The sequence below is a fragment of the Protopterus annectens genome, chromosome 17.part0 (genome assembly GCF_019279795.1).
Source record: "Protopterus annectens isolate FY-2018-M chromosome 17.part0, PAN1.0, whole genome shotgun sequence".
Taxonomy (NCBI): Eukaryota; Metazoa; Chordata; order Ceratodontiformes; family Protopteridae; genus Protopterus; species Protopterus annectens.
In genome coordinates this window covers 543,874,385-543,897,114 of record NC_056751.1, presented here as the reverse complement: position 1 = coordinate 543,897,114, position 22,730 = coordinate 543,874,385, and the positions used below count along the sequence as shown (strand labels likewise).

General features: G+C 36.7%; 1 protein-coding gene across 1 annotated transcript in view; it reads right to left on the bottom strand.

Moving 5' to 3' along the window:
- LOC122791457 (mucin-2-like) overlaps positions 1-22,730 on the bottom strand; it is a 508,385-nt gene that overhangs the window by 237,808 nt on the left and 247,847 nt on the right. The window contains exons 19-20 of the mRNA XM_044059202.1: positions 18,804-19,059; positions 8,395-8,447 (exon numbers count right to left, since the gene is read on the bottom strand). Of these exons, the coding sequence (XP_043915137.1) occupies positions 8,395-8,447; positions 18,804-19,059 (309 nt within the window). The remainder of the gene's footprint in view (positions 1-8,394; positions 8,448-18,803; positions 19,060-22,730) is intronic.

Genomic DNA, 22,730 nt, shown 5'->3' with positions numbered 1-22,730 from the left:
AGGTGTATCATTGATGTTTATGAATTAGAAAATGCCTGGCATATATAAAATGCTGGAAGTTTCTAGAGCTTTATTCAAATGAATATTTCTTTATTAGGGAAAGGTCATGTCCAGGTTTCAAAGCTTTAGTGCACAAAAAACTTAGGACACTATTGAGGCTTCATCTTGTCATTTGGCAGACAATTGTATAAACTTGAAGCATCCAGAAAAATAACTAGATGCATTTCCTACTCAGATGTGAGTTTTTGGAATAAACTACTCCTTTCTATTTGGTGCTGTAAAGCTTTTACGTCATTTAAAACAGCTTCAGATTTATGGGTAGAGATTTATAGGTAGATCTCTGTTCAAGTATGACCCTTGGGTCTGAACAGAGGTATTGTGAAATTATGAAGCTATAAACAGTACCACAATGCATTGCTTGCCATAGTCAGCAGTACATCAGGATCTGGCATGGTCATGTCCTTTTTGGACTATCTGAGTGCCCATAAGTTGCAGGTTTGCAACTGTCAACAAACGTAGTTTGTCATAGGCTTTAAATCTAAGGCTTGATATCTGAAAAATAGATGTTAAAAAGGAGAGGATCCAAGAATGAGCCCTGCAGGACACCATTAATGATATTATTATGTTCAAAGGAAGCACCAGCCACCTTTACTGCATAAGCTCTTCCTAATAGCCAAATGGCTATACAGCAGACAAAATGAGGGTTTATGGTGAGTTGTATTATCTTATTGATAATGGTGAAAGAGAGAGAATCTCCTCAAAGGCTTATTTGCCACATCAAGATAGGCATTATATGCACAATGGATATTTTACATAGTTTCAGTAACCTTTGCAAAGTGGTTATCCAGTTTTAGGTGATAGTATCTGATTTTGACAAATTAAATTATTTACAGTCAAGGACCAGAAAATTATTTATGGCCAAGTTAATTAATTCATACATGATGTGTTGCATAAGGTTTACCATGTATTGTTCGAATGGCGAATGTGCGAGCATTGAATGGTCGAACACAGTTCCGTCAGTAATGAAAAAGATGAAATAAACATAATTTAAACTTAAAATGTTGAAAATGCTGCTTCAATAGATCACCTGCAATAATGACGTTTTGACATGTGCATTAGTGTCATATACGTCATGACATTGGCAGCAGTATAATCTAAATCACAGGGGAAGTAAACTAATATATGGAAGATACTTGTTTAGGACCCTGAAAATTGGATTACTGCAGAGCAATACACTAGCAAAGTAGATAGGGCTGAAAATGTCAAGGTATGTTACTGTAACGTTATGGACCTAAAAGAACTGAAATAATGCATAAATGGTGAAAATGTGACTATATGTATTGTGGCTTTTCTTTTAGTGGGAGTTGTGAAACACAGCAGGAAGCAACATTTGTGCCAGGACAGCTCGGTAATATTTACAGTACTGTCCGTAGTAAAAAGGGAAAGGATATGTTATGCATGGACGGATGTCAGTACATGCACGAGAGAACTGTAAATGACAGAACATATTAGTGGTGCTATAGAGAATTAAAGGATAAGTGTAGCGGGAGATGCATCACTAATCTGACTGGGGATGGCTATAAACTAGTAAAAAGTACAGCTCATTTCCGTGGTCCAGACAGTGTAAAAACTGCTGTCTATGACGTGAGAGATAAACTAAAGAGAAGGGCTGAGGTGTCAATTGAAGATCCCTGTAAGGTTGTCTCAGAGATTTTCTCAGAGACCCCCACAAGTGTTGTTAATGCCTTACCTAACACATTAGCTTTAAAGCAAGCAGTGAGTAGAGTAAGGCAACTGAAAAGGAAAAGCATTATCAGAGACATAAAAACGTGGCAGATTTAACTGCTGGTCACATTCCACTTAAAAATGGTGTATGCATTGTGGAACATACTGGGGATGCCTGTCCAGCTGGAAATTGTGTAATTGTCACTATGGAGAGTAATTTGCAAATTTTGTGTGCCTCAAACTATATACTAGTAGATGGAACATTTCCAATTAGCACCACAGAGTGTAAACAGATATATACTATCCATTGTAAGCTTGATGTAGCAGGTGTTAGTAAAGTAATTCCTGTCCTTTATGGTGTTCTACCATCAAAGTCTGAGATGTGTTACAACACTTTCTGGCACTCGTTATAATTTAACTTTAGCACCTAAACTGGTCATGGGTGACTTTGAGAAGGGAGCTGTGAATGCCATCAAGACACATTTCTGTAATAGCATATCCAAAGGATGCTGGTTCCATTTGTGCCAGATAGTCTGGCAACAAATACAACGACTACATCTTGCGGCAGATTTTGGTAGCTCTATTCCATTCTCCCTATTGTGTAAAAAAATACAGCTTTGGCGTTCATAAACCCTGAGTATGTGGAAGGTACCCTGACTGAAACTGAGGGTGAAATGCCTGACAAAGGTAATCCTTTATGTAGATTTTTCAGGGAAAATTATGTGTTGGGAAGGCCATGCAGGTATGGTATGCATAGTAATACCTTTGAACGTATGCCTCCATTGTTTGATATCACATTCTGGAATCAATGGGATACCTGTACTCTTGGGTATCCCAGAAGCCAGAATGCAGATGAAGGATGGCATCATCACCTCAGAAGTTTGCTGGGGAAACCAAGAGTATATATGCTGGATGAATTGCATGCAATCCAGCTGTAGCAGAATAGAGTTGAGGATATAAAGAACAGATTGTCATCGGGTGTTCTTCCAACTTCTAAACGAAGACGGCTTGTGGATAAGGAAACTAATGTTACAAGATTAGTAGGCAGAAGGGAAGAATTAAGTGTGAGAGGCTTTTTACAAATGGTTGCACAGCACTGCTTATTTTGATAGATATATTGCATTTATATAGTATTTTTATGTGCAGCTGGCTACATTTTCTTATGTTTTGAATTGGCGGTTGTATTATGTGTGATTTTTCTACAGACGACGGTGTTGCGCACTGGTGTTTGGGATTGCAGTTTAAAAGTGGATGAAGTTGTGAGCAACATTTCAGCATTCACAAGTTATTGAGTCTGGAATTTTCAGCAGATCTGGTAATATCTCATTAGTATTTGGAAGTTATATCCATATCTTGCTGGTACTGGACTATATTGATATATTATTAGGTGACTAACATCTGGTAATAGACTGTGAAGTAATGACAGTATAACAGCTGGGAACACACAATGAGAATGTCGAACTTTCGAATGGATTTCGTTATATGTATATTCACCGTTCTTACACTTCGTTGTTTTCATCTGTAATGCTATTTTTCGATCTTCTGACCATTCACATATTGTGTGTTTGCTCTTGTCATAGTAAACCGCTGCATAATATTACATATAACACTTATTATAGTAATAGGTCTATAGGTGGCTAGAGGAGTGGTGGGGGTGACCCTTACTCAATGGCATCACTGTGGCTGGATTTCAGGCATGAGAAATATATGCTGTACATGGTCTGAGATGATTAAAAAGGTTAAGGAGAAGCTCAAACTGGCTGAATTTGGTGCTGATATAAAAATGTATTCTATCAATAGATAGAAACAGAGAGAGAGATACATACATATGTACTGGAATGCTTTTCACAGACAACCAAACCAAAAACCACTTCCAGGCAAAAATAGTAAAGTGAAAAAGGCTTCCACCACAAAGGGAAGTGCACTGAAAAATTCTGTTAGGATACAAACTTTAATAAAATGAAGAAATAAAAAGCACAAATTGTGCTGTTCAAGTTGCAGGTCAAACAGGATAAGCGCTTTCAGTTAAAAAACCTTCTTCAGATCCTAGTGTGTAGACCTGACTTACTTCTGTTAAAATAAAGATCCTTAATTGCTCAACCAATCACATACAGCAATCAGATGCATGCCTTCCTTAAGCCTCCATTTCATTTCTTAATTAGGCTTCTCTCTTTCAAAATAGGTTTAATAGGAACTACTCTGTTGAGCCCTGGAAATAAATTAGCTCTGAGGTTCATGATCCATTTGGTTTCTTCCTTTTCAGTTTTGTTGACAATGTCTCCTCCACGGAGGTTAGTAGTCACATTCGAAATAACCATAAAGCTAAATGAATGCCCTGGATTTTCAGACACATGTCTATATAGGGCATTGGTTACCACTTTATTCTTGATGTCTAACAGGTGGCGAAGTATCCATTCCTTAAACTTTCTATTGGTCTTTCCTACGTAATAGGCTTGGCACAAATTACACGTGCCAACGTATATAACATTCTTGGTGTTGCAGTTAGCAAAACCAGAGAACTTATAGCATTTGTTAGTTAACGGGTGAACAAAACTGTTGGAACATTTAATGTGGCTGCAAGCTTTGCAAAAGCCACATTTCCAAGTTTCTAACCTATTTCTTCCTTCTGTACTCTGCTTGTTAGGTATTCCATCATAGTTGCACAATAAATCTTTTAAGTTCTTCTTGTTTTTATAACCAAACGTAGGTGTTTCCCCTACAATTCTCTTAATTTTACTGTCAGCAGTTAAGACTGGCCAAAATTTCTTGATGGTTTCACGGACATCAAAGGAGTCAGTGTGTAGGTCATCATGCATCTGAGGCTGTTGCTGTTCCCACCTTTCTTTACATCACTCTCCTTCCATTTCGAGTAGTACGGTTGCCCTTTGTTGTATCGAATGGACATTGCTTTGCCTTTAGACATTGCTTTGCCTTTACTCATGACTAATTGTTTTTCATTATAGCCTCTTGAAGCAAAATTCTGTAAGAGTTTGTCTTGTTCCTGCAGAAAATCATCATCATCAGTACAGAACATGGATATCCTGGTCACTTGATTTTCAACAATATTCTGAAAAACATGTCTCGGGTGCATGCTATTGTAGTATAGCATATGGTTCCTCCAATTTGGTTTCCTGAATATAGTGGTGCCAATTCCTTTGCTATTATTCACTGAAATTCTCACGTCTAAGAACTCAATCTCACTTGCTGACGTTTTCACTTTGAATCTAAAAAGCTAGTCGTACTTGTTAAATAGTTAACAAAATCATTGAGGCACTGCATACTGCCCTTCCATAGGAATATAACATCATCCACAAACCTATTATAAAAGATGATGCATTCCTTCCATTCATTTTTCGCATCCATTTCCCATTCCCTGTCCCATTCAGCTAGAACTATATTGGCATAGCTGTTTGCACAGGGGGTGCCCATGGCTACCCCCCATTTCTGCCAATAGTAGCTCTCACCATAGAGGAACACATTGCTCTCCAGGACCAATTCCAGGAAGCTGCAGACTAGATTCACATTCATGCTTACTTCAAAATGAGAGGCAAAGTCCCTTACTGCTTCTATTCCTAGATTGTTGGGTATGCAAGTGAATAAATTGTTGACGTCCATTGTCACCAAAATGAGGTTAGCTATAGAGCTTTCTTGCTCCATTCTTTCATACAGTCTCTCCAGCAGCTGACCAGTGTCCCTCAATACAGTATGTGCAAAAGGCAACAACTTCTTGAGTTCAGTTTCCACATAAATTGAAAGGGGCTCCGTGACCCATCCTCTCCCTGAAACTATCGGTCTCAGAGGGGGGTCAACACTGTTCTTATGAATCTTAGGCAACCCTTTGATAACAGGTATAGTTGGATATACCATTTCAAGAAAGTCATACAGATTTTTATCAATTGCTCTAGTCATTAATTTGTCATACAAGACATTCTTTACTGAGGAAATCAATCTGTCTACTTGATATTTCTCAATGTTGTGGTATGTATCACTATGGCTTAACATATCCTGCATTTTTTGGGCAAACTTTATTGAATTCATCACTATTAAAGCTCCTGCTTTGTCAGCTGGCCTGAAAATTATTTCTTTCATTGTTTGCAATTCTTTTAATGCCTGAAACTCATCCTGTGTTAGATTGTAATAGTGTTTACTTTTTCCTCTTGACCTCCATTCAAACACCTCATCCTCACATAGCCGTAAGAACATCTCCACAGTGGGATGATTACTGGGGACAAAGGAACTTGTTTTTTTCAACACAGATGATGGTAGTTTGTACCAGTATTTTAATTGTCAAAAAGACACTTCAACGTAACATTCCTGCCAAAGCACCTTAAGTCTGTCACTAACTCACTCAGGTCAGAACGTATTGAGGGTATAAAGCTCAAGCCTCTTTGCAGAACACTCTTTTGGGTAGCTGTCAACCCATAATCGGATATATTAATTACCAACAAAATTGATTCATCTGAGCTCACTGAGGTTCCTAAGTTTATTTATTTATTTATTTTATTTTATATTTGTTAACCGGGCTAGTCTAGCTGGATACATATCCTTTTTCAGTAGAGGCCCGAGGAGAAAAGCTCCAACATACATGGTAAATCACAAGTTGAAAAAAAACAAGTTATAAAAAATACAGGTTATAAAAAATACAAGATTATAAAAAAGTGTAATCAAGTTGACGTGTTACATTTACAAGATTAGTATAAAAGTATGATTTTATATAGAAGAATTATGGGACAAAGATAGATCGGTTGGTATACATAGCTGAGATATGTTAAATACTAATAGTATATATACAAATTCAGGAGTCACCCGCTAATAATTTTGGGTAAAGAGGATTCCAAGATCAGTATTTGGGAGAAAGAAAGAAGGGGATAGTGATCTGGATAGATTTGATAAGCAAGTTAGATGTGTTAGTTTAGTCAGGTTCAGGACATGGGCATAGCCATTGTGTCTTGAGATACTCTTTCAGGTTGCTTTTGAACTGGTTATGAGAGGTCGTATTTCTAAGGTTGTTAGGGAGGGAGTTCCATGGTTTGCCAATGGAGTTGGCAAAGAGGGCATCACCTCCAGAATTATTTGCTTTAATGGTTCGGATCTGGGTGCTGTTGGATGATCTGAGACTATTTAGGTTAGTGTATGGGATCAATATGCTAGACAGAGATGGGGTTCTGTCTGGTTGATTAATTATTTTACATGCTTCAGTGAGTTGGTTGAGTTTGAGAAGGTTTGGCAGTTCCAACCAGCTGAGTTGCCTCAGGTTATGACAGTGATGGGTGCGATATGGAGAACCTGTTATGAATCTGGCAATGTGGTTATAGGCCAGAGAGAGCATGTTTAGTTCACGCTTATTGAGGAAAGAAAGGACTGGGGAGGCATATAGGAGGGTAGAGAGGAGGTGCGTGCGGGCAATGGTTAGTTTGGCAGTAGGAGTTAGAAAGTTTTTTATTCTGTACATGGATCCTAGTTTTTTGTTCACAGATTTTACGGTTTGAGTAATGTGGATGTCAAATTTGAGCTTATGATCAATAGTTACTCCTAGTAATTTGGTACTGGTGACAGGGGTTATGATAGTCCCGTTATTAGATTTGACATGGAAGGTAGTATTATCAGTATTTGTGAGTTCTTTTCCTGGGGTAGAGAAGACGTTGGGGAAAAATAGTAGTAATTTGGTTTTGGTTGGGTTGAGTAGGAGTTTGCAGTCGGTGAACCACTTTTCTACTAGAGAACGTAAGAACGTTGTAAGTTACCTTTCTCTTTTTCCTCTCTCTGCTTTCCGATCTGGATCTCCTGACATTTTTCTGTGTTAATAAAAAAGGGAGTTGCTGTAACAAAGGTGCATGGACAGATCCCTTCTTTGGTATCACGCTCAGAACTATTTCACTTGAAGGCTGAATGCTTCCTGCCAGCGCATTGTCTATATTCGCTGCATTATCATTTTCCGTTAGCGATGTAATGACCTCGAGCATGCCAGAGTCATTGTTAACTATACTACCATTAGTCCTGTTGTTAGGAGTATTGCAAGAGGCTAATTCCAGATGTTGCCCATTAGTGTGTATATCACTATGCACTTCTGCTTGTATATTCACACTAGAAACAGTCCTGCGTGTCACAGGTACATTTCCCATGTTGTCAGAGCAATTTTTTCTATCAGGTGATATCTTATCCCTCGGCCACTCAAACATGCGACCGTTAGTAAAATCAAGATAATCTCTCTTCAGTTTGTTAATTTTTATATTTTTCAATTTGTTCTCATAGGTTTCAATTTATCTTGCAGAGTTTCTAGCTTAAACAAACAGCTATCGGGTAGTCGCATAGTTTCCATTTGCTTTTGCTTACATTCAATAAGGGCAGAAACCTCATCTTCATGTGGCTTAAAATAGTCTATTAACATCTGCATGTAATGGAAGCTTGTCTCTATGTTAATCTCCTGCCATGTGGCCAGGAGATCAGGGTAGGTGTTCCCATAGCTGGGCATACACCTAATTCTCAATCCCCTCTGTATCACATTATGATGTAGACACGCCTCCATGTGAAATCGCTGCCATTGCAGCCTCTTGAGCTTATAGGCTGCATTTTCAACTTCTCTAAATGCTTTTCATGTAATTTTACAGACCATATGCAACTAAATAATAAATCATCATAAAATGCCATGACATAATTATACTTGTTTACCTGGAAGAACAACTCCATTTCCAATACAGTTCAGCTTTCCATTGTTGCATGTGCTGAAATAAGCAAGAACATAAGTCAGATTCTAGCACGGTATTAAAACCAAATAAATTATACATATTACATGCCTAATACTGTCCATAATAAAATATACTAGGTCTGAAAATAATATGAGAAAGCAAGGGAGTATGGCAGTATGACTACAAGAGCACATTTAGTAGCTTTCTAAGTTCATAGGATGAGCTGGGATTTTGTATTGTTCTTATTTTCATTTATTTAAATAAAAACTGCACTGAGCATGTCAATAACCTTGTGCATGTCTGCCAGAATATGCAGGATAAGGTGGTATATCAAAGGAAATCTCTGCAATTAAAGCAACACATTTTTCTCTTTACAAGCCCACAACCTCCTCTATGACACAGAGGATAAAGTCCTGACAACGTGAGAGAGTTGGAGTGCAAAGCTTTTGCTAGCTTGTCCCTTCTGGGTGAAAGGAAATGGTGGATCAGGTCAGCTGATTGTTACCATGCAAATGGAGACCTGCATCATGTCAATAGCCAAAAGACTGTGGGATATGAGCTGGAGGATCCTAAGTCGATAACACTATCTTACAGCTCGTGTGTGGGAGCACACATGTCAGTGGGAGAGCATAGTATGATCCTAAGTGTGGAAACATGATGGTCAAAGGCTAGATTACTGTCTATGTGTATCCTCAAGTCCCCAACTACTGGGTCAGTTTTAGGGGTGTGTTTTCAATATGATAGTTACCTGGAGTGGATAACTTCCCAAAGGATATTGTTATGCATTTCTTATAATTTGGGTTTAGTCCATGGCTCTGACACCAGTTATTTGTCTGTGTCAGCCCTTCCTGGAGAATATTTGTGTTGGTAGGAGATTTTATGACTATTCCTAATTTGCAATCATCTGCAAATTTAATCAGCCAGAGGCCATTGACATTGGCCTTGACTTCAGAGAAGTAAATGCCAAAAAAGAGCAGTCCCAGGACTGATTCCTGAGACACTGCACTTGTGAGAGGCATCTATGAAGAGTTCGGCTCCCCAGTTCTAACTTCCTGGGGCTAGTCTATAAGTCAACTGAATATCTACTGCATGACATAAGAGTTTATACCCAACCTTCATCCATTGCTTTGGTGACTTTCTCAAAGAAGTCCACCAGGTTGAGTAGGCATGATCTGCCCTTGACAAAACCAAACTGGGTTGGTTCAAGAGCCTGGAGATTTCCTAAGTTGCTATTGATCATTTCCATGATAGTTCTTTCCATGCCTTTGCATATGAGACTAGTGAGACTTATGGGTGTGAACTTTTCAGTGGCCCACCTTTGTACAGAGGGATGACTGTTGCTGTTTTCCATTCATAATGCACAAAGCCTGTTTGAAGGCTACAGTTAAATAGCAATTCCAAAGGGCCTGAAAGGTCATGTTTTATGCTATTTAGGAGGCATCCTGGGATATTGTTTAGACCCATTGTTGCAGTATTCTTGGCCTTAGAGAAAACATTAAAGACCTGTTCCATAGTGATGGCAGGGAGAGATATATTTGATGGTATTTCCTGAGGGGAGGTTAAGGAGGAGAGAAGGGTGAAGTTAGACCTTTATTTGTTGGCCTATAGGTTTACATATATCTTCTAGATCAGTATAAGTGTTTTCATTAACAATGAGTTCTGCACACAATTGTGTATTGCCTTTGAGGTTGCAGACATAGCTAAAGAATACCTTGTGGTTGTCTTTAGCCTGGAATGTCAAATTTACTTCAAATATGGCTTTGGTAGACTCTGTTTGTACTCTGAGTTGTTTGGTTAGTTTGACAAGAAGGCTTTTTGCCTGCTGTGTGCTGCTCCTCCCAGTTTTAGCCATGATTTTATTTCCTCCTGTTATACGGCCTATTGATGTTGTGATTCCACCAGGGTGGCTTGGTTGTTGAGTTAGTTCTGCACTTCCTCCTGGTGGTTACAGCTGCCTGTATGCAGCTATTAATATGCTTGTATAGGGTTTTTGTGAACAGTTCCTCATGGGCAGCAGTGTTCTCATGGTTTATGGTGGCTTGAAATTTTGCCAGGTTATCACTTAATAAAGCAAAAAGCAGGAAGTTAGCCTTAGAGTAGTTCCTGAATATTTCACGGTTAGCTTGGGGTCCACTTTTTATTTTTACTTCAAAGGAGACCATTTTATGGTCTGAAATTACCATGGAAGACATTTGTTGTCATATAGGACTCCCAGTAAACTCAGTCACTCTAATGGAGCTCAGGAAGTTTGTACTGTAACTTCCAATGGGCGGAGCCTAAGCCTTTTATTTATTTATGTATTTATTTATTTATTTATTTATTTATTGACATTTGTTAACCGTGTTGGTCCAGCTGGGCTTGTGGCCCATTTTCAGTGGAGACCCGAGGAGAAAAGCTCCAAAAAAACACAGTTTACAGAGAATCAAACATCTGAGTCAAAAATATGGTCAAAATCAGTTATACAAGAATGTTAGAGAGGCAAAGTAGAAATGCAGTCACTTGATATATGCATATCAATATTTTTACAGACTAAAAAATATATTTACATATTTACAAAACGAGTTAAGTCCAACAGTATTGATTGTAGAGTTTAATAAGTATCCACAATAGTGGAGTACTTAGCTGTATGTGGAGGGACTGAAAAGGTATATAGTAGGGCTGTGGGGAGCTTAAGGAAGGGCTTGACAAGGACATATTTTGGAGTTGAGTAGATGAAGTTTGACTTGCTTTTTGACAGAATCAATTTATGTCCTTACATTTCGAATAAATGTTCATATATCTGGGAACCATTGGGGTTATGAAAAAAGTATAAATGGCAAACCCTTCAGCACAAACTATTTTTACAGTGGTATTATTCTTTAGGTTCTAGGTCTTAAACCAGACTTTATAAGTCACAGTAAACACAGTAAATGCACTATTTCATTTGTAATATTTTGTAAACAACTTAAAATATCTCAGCAACCATGCAAGTTACACACATATTGTCAGCAGCATTTTATTCATCTAGCTGAGAGCTTTCAAATGGATCTAATTAGTTATGCCTGTGTTACTTGGTTGTTGAGATATTTAGAAAAATGTGAAAATTATGTCTATATAAATTATTATCATAAAAACAACAGTTAATATGTTGAAGGCTACAGTTAAATAGCTGTACTACACAGAGGTCACATATTAATTCATTTGAGTTTGCCACTGAGTAAGCTTTAAGATGAAATCTTTTAAATCTTTGTACATAACATGGTTTTAGAATTATTGATGCAAATATGAACAAGCAAAATTTGACACCTAGACGTGTCACTAGGAGTTAACTACAGATGCACCTGGAGGCGTCACTCGGATGTAATGAGTTAATAGTGGGGCTAATTAATGTCACCCATGAATATGGTATTGGGTTGGGTGGTGAGTGTTTCTAATAAGTTTAAATACAGCTTACATGAAGTGGTATTGGATTTTGCTTATAGTGATTTGAACATGGAGTAGCTTAAGTGCATTGCCCTGTTTGCCCAGCCTTGAGGTATATTTATTTTTGATGTAAATTGAGACACCTCCTCCTTTTTTCCCTGTCTGTGTATTAGCTGGTCTAAATGTGTGGAAGGCATTTTGACCTTGCACTGTTGGTGTGCTCTCCATGGCTTTAAATCATGTTTCAGTGACCACACAGATGTCAGCATTCTCTAGGTTGAAGAGAGCATCTAGTGAGTAGAGTTTTTTTTGATTAGACTCCTAGCACTGACCAGAAACACCTTTAGAGTTTCTTGGTTTTATTTTGCTATGTCGGAAGTACTTTTAGTTTGGCATTGCCTAAAAAAGACTCTATGGGGAAGCTATTATAGATTTGCCCAGTGGAACAAATATCTTGCAAGAAGGTCTAACAGATACAAATGATTAGTGCCAACTCCTCATTTTAAAACTCATTGACAAGAACTGCATTATAATTCCCTTTGGGAAATTGTCTGCTAAAATTAATTACTCTATTGATAAAACACCCCTAAGAATCGATCTGCTAGTCATGGATCTGAGAACATATGTAGACAGTAATCTGGCCTTCAACGAACATGTAACAGAGATAATAGAAAAATATTTCTATGTCACCCAACTTATAGGTATGAAGCAGACAGTTACCATCCAAAGGATTCCACTTGTATTGAACGAAGTGATATCTTGTAAGACCAAAAGAATCCACCACAACGTATAAAAATAGAAGACTTTTATTAAACAAAACTGAAATAAAACGAGCGCTTTCACATACTCCAAGTATGCTTCATCAGGTTATAACAAAATGTTAAGACCCCTTGGCTTATATACAAATTCAAATGCTAACTGTTAGTTCAATTAACTTCATTATCCAATTAAATAATTAATCATACTGCTTAGCTTTAAAAGAGACAGAACATTAATTCTACTTTCAGTTCTTAAACAGTTCCATAAGCTATAAAAATACTAACGTAGGTAGCAAATTCTTGTGAGAATAATTACTAAAAACATACTAAACCAGATGTAATACCATAACTACATGAATACGTATTATAATGAAAAAATATGTTAAATTTTGTTGAATAGTAACATAAAATAACATGAAATATAATAAAATGATGAATAAATAAATAAATACAATTGATTCTGTAAATCAACATCTCATAAGTTACATATAAATCATAAAGACTGATATAAAATCACCACTAACTACAAAAAAATGAAAACAATATATACAAGGATAATATAATATCAAACTTATTATGTCACAATGATTAAAATGTATATATATATAAAATAATCAAAAAATGAAATAAAATAATACTTAAACTATAATTAGTAATTGATGAACTCCAAATACTTAATGAATTAACATTGATCTATAACAAATTAATATTTTCAAAATTGTACCATATAATGATTTGATATTTATGTGATGTGTTCATTATTTCTCCATAACTCATTATTATCTACGTGATTATAATATAGGTTTAATGCTAATAGCAATGTTAAGTCCAGGTTCTATATGTGCCCGCAACCTGAAAATCCATTCTAACTCAATTTTCTCTAGAAAGTTCATGTTATCACCACCTCTCATAGTTGGTTTTATTATTTGTAAAACCCTAAAATTAAAACTATGGTCATGGTATGTGTTAATATGCTTAGCTAAGGCATTGGTTAGAGTCATTTTTCTAATTTCATATACATGGTTATATATACGGTCCCTCAATCTCCTAGAGGTTAACCCTACATAATATGCTTGACATTTGGTGCAAGTAGCCAGATAAATCAAATTTGTGGTGTTACATGTAGCATATAAAGTGAATCTATGTGTATAATTCAAAGTTGGTACTATGAATTCTTTCTCTGTTGTAATTAACTTGCACATATTACATTTCTTACATGGCCATGTTCCCATCAAGACCCTAGTCTCTCCATTATTCAAAGGCCTGCTGACCTTCTTATCAATACACAACCAACGCTTCAGGTTCTTGCTATTTCTATACCTGAAGTGTGGTGTTGAACCTATTAGTTTTTTCAGTTCGGTATCAATTGTTAGGATACCCCAATTTTTCTTTATAATCTCTACAATGTTACAATTATCATTTGTATACCTGGTAGTAAAAGGTACCATGTTCATTTTACTATTAGGAAAACGTTGTAAAGCCTTATTAAATACCCTCTTGACTCTGTAATCTCTATTGTTAAAAGTGGCTTTAATAACATCAGAATGGTATCTATCACTGGGGCCTTCAATAAGGCTCGATGGATAACCTCTATCAGTGAATAAGTTGTTTAAGATGTTTAACTGTTCATTTCTTTCGGATATCTCGGCACATAGCCTGGTAATCCTATTTTTCTGATTTTTTACTATGTTAGGAAAAATAAACCTAGGATGCATGCTATTGTATTGTAGAATAGCATTTTTCCAACAGGGTTTTCTAAACAATTTAGTAGTAAGAAAATCTTCACCAACCTTCAAGATAGAAATATCTAGAAAGTCAATTTTTGTCAGTGAATAGTCTAAAGTAAACCTTAAAAAATCTGTAGTTGTTTCTAAATAGATAACCAAGTCTTCTAGTGCAGACCGCTCACCCTCCCACAAAATAAGAACATCATCTACAAAACGTCTATATAATATGATGTCCTTGATATGTTCACTATTAAACAGGTGTTTGGATTCCCAATAGTACATCACAAGATTCGCATATGAATTTGCACATGGGGTACCCATAGCTACACCCCATGTTTGTATGTAGGGAATATCTTGGAATAAAAAAGCATATTATTTAGGACCAGTTAACAACAGTTAATATGTTGAAGGCTACAGTTAAATAGCTGTACTACACAGAGGTCACATATTAATGCATTTGAGTTTGCCACTGTGTAAGCTTTAAGATGAAATCTTTTAAATCTTTGTACATAACATGGTTTTAGAATTATTAATGCAAATATGAACAAGCAAAATTTGACACCTAGAGGTGTCACTAGGAGTTAACTACAGATGCACCTGGAGGCGTCATTTGGATGTAATGAGTTAATAGTGGGGCTAATTAATGTCACCCATGAATATGGTATTGGGTTGGGTGGTGAGTGTTTCTAATAAGTTTAAATACAGCTTGCATGAAGTGGTATTGGATTTTGCTTATAGCGATTTGAACATGGAGTAGCTTAAGTGCATTGCCCTGTTTGCCCAGCCTTGAGGTATATTTATTTTTTATGTAAATTGAGACACCTCCTCCTTTTTTCCCTGTCTGTGTCTTAGCTGGTCTAAATGTGTGGAAGGCATTTTGACCTTGCACTGTTGGTGTGCTCTCCATGGCTTTAAATCATGTTTCAGTGACCACACAGATGTCAGCATTCTCTAGGTTGAAGAGAGCATCTAGTGAGTAGAGTTTTTTTTGATTAGACTCCTAGCACTGACCAGAAACACCTTTAGAGTTTCTTGGTTTTATTTTGCTATGTCGGAAGTACTTTTAGTTTGGCATTGCCTAAAAAAGACTCTATGGGGAAGCTATTATAGATTTGCCCAATGGAACAAATATCTTGCAAGAAGGTCTAACAGATACAAATGATTAGTGCCAACTCCTTATTTTAAAACTCATTGACAAGAACTGCATTATAATTCCCTTTGGGAAATTGTCCGCTAATATTAATTACTCTATTGATAAAACACCCCTAAGAATCGATCTGCTAGTCATGGATCTGAGAACATATGTAGACAGTAATCTGGCCTTCAACGAACATGTAACAGATATAATAGAAAAATATTTCTATGTCACCCAACTTATAGGTAAGGGTATGGTATTCAGGACCAAGAAAGTTATGGTAATTGTGATGCTCATGCACTGGCCCAGTAATCAAGGAGCCTCAATCCTCACCACTAGCACCAGTGAGGGACGTGCACATTGGGAAGGATAACAAGTACACACACAGTAAAGTACAATTTCCCTTAAGAGCACACAGAGATCACAATCAGTCTGGGGCTGGTTTCTCCCTTTCTCTCCAGATCCCCAGTAAGACTTTCCACTGGCACAGCTATAGAGTACAGATCTCAGATGAGTGGTCAAGCCAACACCTCCAGCACCCTCTCTGTCCAATCAGTGCTTCGTGTCCCTGCTCAAGTAGCTAACACACACACACACTTTGAGATATGAATTATATACAAACACAGACACTCCGGGGGTAGGCTGGCACAGGTTTTCCAGCTATGTCCAGCTATGCCCCCTTCTGCCCAGACTGACTACCACCAACCACCTGTATCAGCTACTAGAAAGGCCCTTACCAAAGGGTGTCCAATTCTACTGTGCAATGCTATTATTATCCAGTTGGTAAGTGTGACTAAGACTTGAAGGCTATTTAGTAGGGACCTATACAGTGTCACCAAATAAATGCAAGTACTCTTAAGTGCTTAAATATCTCTACACACAAACCCACCACCATTAAAAGATTTAAAATATTTAATAATAAATAATAAAAACACAAGACACTACTCCTCAGTTCAACACAGTGATAATAGAGAGTTCAGAAATCACAGGAAAATACTTTAAATAATATTGTAGGACAGTCTAACATAAATATAGAAAACAACTAAACTAATCTGGCTATATTTCTATCTATCTCTAAGAGAAATACTAAGATCTAAATAACTTTACTTACAGAGCAAAGCAAAGTGCTTGTGAGCTGATGCGTTCAGGTTCAGAAACAAATGCAAAATGCTATCCTTACTTTCTGAGATAGCCCTTAAATTGATAATACACATTACTGCTGAGTCATTTTAGATTACATCATTCTTGACACTTTTGCTGAAGTTTCCCCAGGCTCACAGAACTCAACATTTTGACATTTCCTTTTTGATCTGCACCTGACAGGAAGCCACAGCAATAAAAGACACTTTACATGTGAAACCTAGTAATTATGTTTGTCTTAGGACAATAGAAAGAATTTTCTATCCCAGAGATCCAGTCTCCGAGCTTGAGATCATAGACAGTTGTAAAATTATTTACTTATTAGCTTTCTTCTAGCAGGGTGCACTGTGGTTACATTTTTGAAGCTCAGCACATAACACGGTTTTCTTACATCTCTGAAACAAGCCTGTGGATCATATTAGTATTTACAAGGACATAGAATTATTTACAAAATTCTATCTAGCTAGGCTGTCAGCCTTCACAGTACTACTCTAGTCAGCCTTTATCAGACCCATCATTAAGTACAATGCCCCCTTTGGCAAATACCTAGCCAGACTGTTGCAACAGTTTGAACACCCACAAAGGTTCCTCACCAGGAGAATCTACGGCGTAAATACCCTGCCCTACATACATTGCCTAAAGGCCCTTTCTATATACTCGGTATCCTAGAGACTCCTGAGAGACGATTTATACCTGGCTTATATGGCATCCTCAGATCCAGCCCTGATGGATCTTTTGCACATCCACAAAACAAACAGTGCTAGAAACACAAGATCCAGGGATTTGACATTCACTTGTAACATAACTAGAACATGCAGGAGGGACAGGTGTGTCAAAGGATCCCTGTGTTCTGAAATAGATAGACACCCCATCCATGTGTAGCAGAGTTCATCCCTGATCATATTCAAATGAAATCTTGACCATTGGATGGGAAATCCCAAATTAATCCTTGGCCTGGCTCCCATGTCTATGAAAGACAGAGGCCATCAGTAAGTATAATGTTGTCTAGTTAACACCCCCCCCCTCCCATCCACACACACAGGTCCTTTAGCTACATCCTTATTAACATACTGTCCCTCCTAATAGATACCCAAGGTACTTGGGACAAAATTGGGTTGGGGTAACTGGCTAGGTTTACAAAGGCAGTAACGGTTGTTAGCTTTCTAACAACCTATGAAGCCATGAACTGTGTATGGGTGCATAGAGCAGTAACAACACTCTGTGTCTCACATAGAACTGAGTCATCATTTGTTCTCAGAATTTAATGGTCTTCAGAAAAGCCTTGTGAGTTCTTCAAGGTTTATTATAAGATGTAACTGTAATCCATGAATACACTTGAGCAGTGCCTCATCTTATGCATCATACCAATACTCTAGTGCACAAAGACTCAAGTGAGAGGCAAGAGTCTATGCATCAAACAGTTCCTGATTACCATGAGACAGAGATGGGTATATAACTAACAGCAAAAATACTTCCACTTACTAAATCCTCATACACTGAGCAGGATTTAGAAATGCCAGTGAACTGTGTAAGCCACACAAGTCATGTTGTAAAGTTTAAAATCCTGGTGTGATTCAGAAAGGAACCTCAAAAACATCTTTGTGTTCAAAACACCTACAGACTGTGAACAGTGGTATCACAAGTGTTCCTCATGCCGGTCAACAGTAGTAATTTGTGGTATGCACTTATCAAGGTGATAATTAAAATTACTAGTTCAATATTGCTAGATTTTAATTCAGAGCCCTTCTCTACTTAAACCAGAGCAACTGTTCCACTACTCTGATGAAATGCTTTGCCTGCAACAGTAGCCTATTGTTTTCTGCTTTATTAAAACTTAAATAAATCCCATGGAACTTTCAAATGAATTATCTTATTTGAAGACACTCAGAAATTGTAACCCAGGATTCAGTTTTTACGAAAATGTATAAAGGCCCGATGGTGCAATGTTACTAAAATTAGAACATATTGGTAAGACTCTCTGTTAGTAAATAAAACCCTCTTCTAGTAAATAAATACTAAATTATGTTATTCTTTTATCAAAGAAATGATGTACAGTACATTCGCTGTGATGTTTTACTGGTAGGATATTGACTGCAAGATATTCTACATGGCATTTTGTACTTTGTTTATACTTCTGATTTTATATGAAAAAATAAACATACAGACTTAGGACAATTTTACATGAATTAAGTGCAGAATTTATTTATTTATTTCCTTCAAAATTGCTTACCACATGGCACCATTCTGGTTAATAATTTCCCCAGATGGTATTGAGGATCCTTTAAAATAGCAAGGGCAGCTGGCCTGTGGAACACATTTACCACTGTCATCCAGGAAAGTTCCTTCTGCACAGGTACAGCCATCAACTGGTGCAAACGTAATATCACAGGTAATGTCTGAATCACTCAGAGATCGGCAAGATGGCTGACAAGATGTCACAGAGTATGAATATGTCATTGATTGGGGACATGTTGTAGTGTATTTGCCTAGACAGATAAAATGCAGTTACAGAAAAAAAGTTAGCTCAGGTATATACCTTCACATTATTTCAGGTAGCCATTTTGTTATTAACAGATTGCAAATATATATCACTACTGCAGATTTAATACATTCTAAAACAAATAATTGGAGCTTCCTAAAAACCCTACCTCTAGATGGTATGGTGAATCACTTTAATATAGTATTTGTCTACACGCTGAACATCCTTGCATCCTCTCATGTTAAAAGAATCAAAACTAACCATGCCACAGAAAGAACTAATGATACATAGAGACAACATTTGGAAACGATGGCTAAAAAATAAAAATCCTCTAGAACTCATAAAATTCAAGCAGCTTCACAGACAAATAAATAGGCAAGTAATCAAAGGCAAAAAAGACTATTATCAAATACTTCAAACCAATCTTAAGCAGAACCCAAAAAATTCTGGTCATTCATAACATCTCTCTTAAACCAAGGCACTAAAAACAATCCAAGTCCACACCAAGAGAAAACTCCACCACAAATAACCAATCTCTTTAACTCCCACTTTATTAAGACTATATCATATATTACTGCCAACCTTCCCCAACCTCAATGTGGCACACTCTTAAATATCTCTAACCATTGCAGGCCACGAAGTTTATCTCCTCCCCCTTCCTCTTCTTTCTCTTCATCTTCTCTCAAATCCCATGAAACAACAACCCATCCAACACCCACATTCAAACTGAAACCTGTTACAATTAATACTATAAAAGACTCTTCCTTAAACTCATATGCACCTGATAGCCTACCTACAGAACATCTAAAACTAGCTGCTGATGCTATCACCTGCCCTATTAGAATATTAGTCAACAGATCCACCCTTGAGTCCCATGTCCCAGAAGCCTGGAAAAAGGCTTTTATTCTACCCCTTCACAAAAGAGCAATTCTTCTGATATCTCCAACTACCGTCCTATAGCCATTCTCTCCCCCATCTCTAAACTTCTTGAGAAATGTATATATATATATCTACAACTTCTTAACTTTCTTCTTAATAACAAGCTTCTTTCTCCTTCACAACATGGTTTAGACCAAGCTATAATACAATGGCTGCCCTGATATCTTTCATGGACATAATTAATAAAGCCCAAGACACAGGCAAAATAGTTTCTTCCTTATTTCTAGAATTATCAAAGGGTTTTGATATGTCTCTCACCCATTACTTCTAAACCAACTCTTAAAAACTGGTGTCCCGTTTAACTGGTTCTCTAGTTACCTATCAGATAAAAGACAGAGAATTAAATGGTAGACCTCCCATTCTTCTTATCTTAAGAACTCCACTGGTGTTCTACAAGGTTCTGTATTAGGACCCCTCCTTTTCAGCATCTTTATTAATGATCTTCAGTCTACTTTCAGGCAGGGCACTCTAACACAGTGTGCAGATGACTCAACTGTTATCTGTTCTGCTAATTCCATATCTAATCTGCAACAAATCATTCAAATGGCCTTTACTTCCATAGAGACTAGGCTTAGAAAATGTCATCTCTCACTTAATCCTAGCAAAACCAAGCTAATTCTTTTTACCTCCAAGAAAACACTGGTCATAAACAAGGCCCAGTTTACTATTTTCTCTCAAAGGAAAACAATAATTGAAGTTGTTAATTACATTAAACTACTAGGATGAATATCTACAATTTGATATGCATATGCAGTACAATGTTAACAAAACACACCAAAAGCAAGGCATTCTTTACAGGCAGAAACACTTTCTCATTCCCTCTACTAAACAAACGTTTGCTACCACTTTTCTACTTCCCTCTTTACTCTATGGCACCCCATTACTTACTAATTTACAATCCTCCATAAAAACCAAACTTGAAATGTGTTAATAGAAGTTGCCAAGTTTGCTACAAATGCTAAACATTCTACCTATCACTGCATAGCTCTACAGTCCCTTAACTGGCTTGAACTCCTGCACTATCTCTCCTACCTACAATTAAGAACTCCACATAAATTAATTAACAGACCTTTAATCTGTCCTACCCTCACCTTTTTATTTACCAACTATCTAACCAAAAGATCTTTCAGATCTGAAAATCAATACCTTTTGCGGGTGTACAAACATTGTCTGACCAGCTTCTATATACTTGTCCTGTAGCCAAATCCTAGAATCCCCTAACATTAAAAATTAGATCTAATCAGAACCTAGCATCTTTCAAATCTTCTTTACAAGACTGCCTCTCGTCTGCCTGGATCTGCACTTGTACCAATCCCCCACCTTTTAAATCCTGATTACCCTTACTTCTTGAACATAGCCCTATATCTTTCTCTTTTTACCATAACATTTTTCTTTATCCAATTTAAATGACCATGTTTTAAGTAATCTAACTACCATTTTGGTAGTTGTGCCTTATATTGGAAGCCTTTTACATATGTCTTTCCTCACTCTGTATTTGAAGTTTGCATTAATTGTAAGTAATTGATTAATCTAGCTTTACCTTTACTATTTGTTAATTATTTATCCATGTACATCCATGTATATGTTTTTGTTGAACTTTACATATGATAATATTCTGTTATATGTTTTATGTTAATATTCAGTTACAGATCCATGTTTTTTTTTGGTGGTACTTTTCTCGGATTATCCTGGTAAACAAATGCCAATAAATAAATAATAACTAACTAACTAAATAAATAAAATTAATGTCCTCTTAGTGATACAAACATTTATGTTAAGATTAAGCTATATAGTGCTGTCATTAAACAAGCTTAGTGGCACTGTAATCTTTAAGATAACTTCTTGTGTTAATATTATAAGATAATACAACATTTGTGTTACACAGCTGATTTTAATGCAAACAAATCAGGTTTTTACCGAGTCAAAATATGAAATAAATTATTCATAGTACTATTAGTAAATCATGTATATCAAGCTGCAATTTTGAAATTGTATTATGGTAATTAGATAGAAGAGATGATTAAACTGAAAGTCAGGAGCAAAAAAAAAAATTTACTAATTACACTATGTGCCTCAGCTTAAACATAGTTTATAATAATAGTCAAACGTATGTTCTTCAGATTGCACTGCACTGATTATTCAAGACATAGTAATTTATGCAAGCTGAGTTGGTGTTTATTGTTGGTCTAAATACCATCTTGGGTCTCCATTGAAGAAAGGCCACTGGCCTAGTGGGACTAACCCTGTAATGAAATATAAATACATAAATAAATAAAAGAATACATTTATTTAAGCATGCAATGGATATAAGGAAGTATCAGTCTGATGGTGGCCTACTGTCATCGTGGAATTATTTCTATAACACCATGATGACTTCATCAGTATGTACTCTAATGCAAGTGCTAATATGAGTGTTTCCTCTACTAAATGTGTTCTCTTATATAGTTCCATGAGAAATACATTTAGGAATAAATATTACTATTTCAATATATTGCATGCTATAGTTCTATGTAATCTATTCCAAAAAGTTACATTGCTGTTTACTATGTTTTTACTGAATATGCAATGCATTTGCTTGCTAATACCTACTCACTGCTGTATATATGTACTAAGTGTAGCCTAATATTCACAGTTTTTGCTTATTATAACTTACTGCTGTATATGTGTAACAATCTGGAGCTTTTCTCCTCGGGCTGCCCCTGAAAATGGACCTGTGTCCAGTCAGACTTTCCCAGTTAA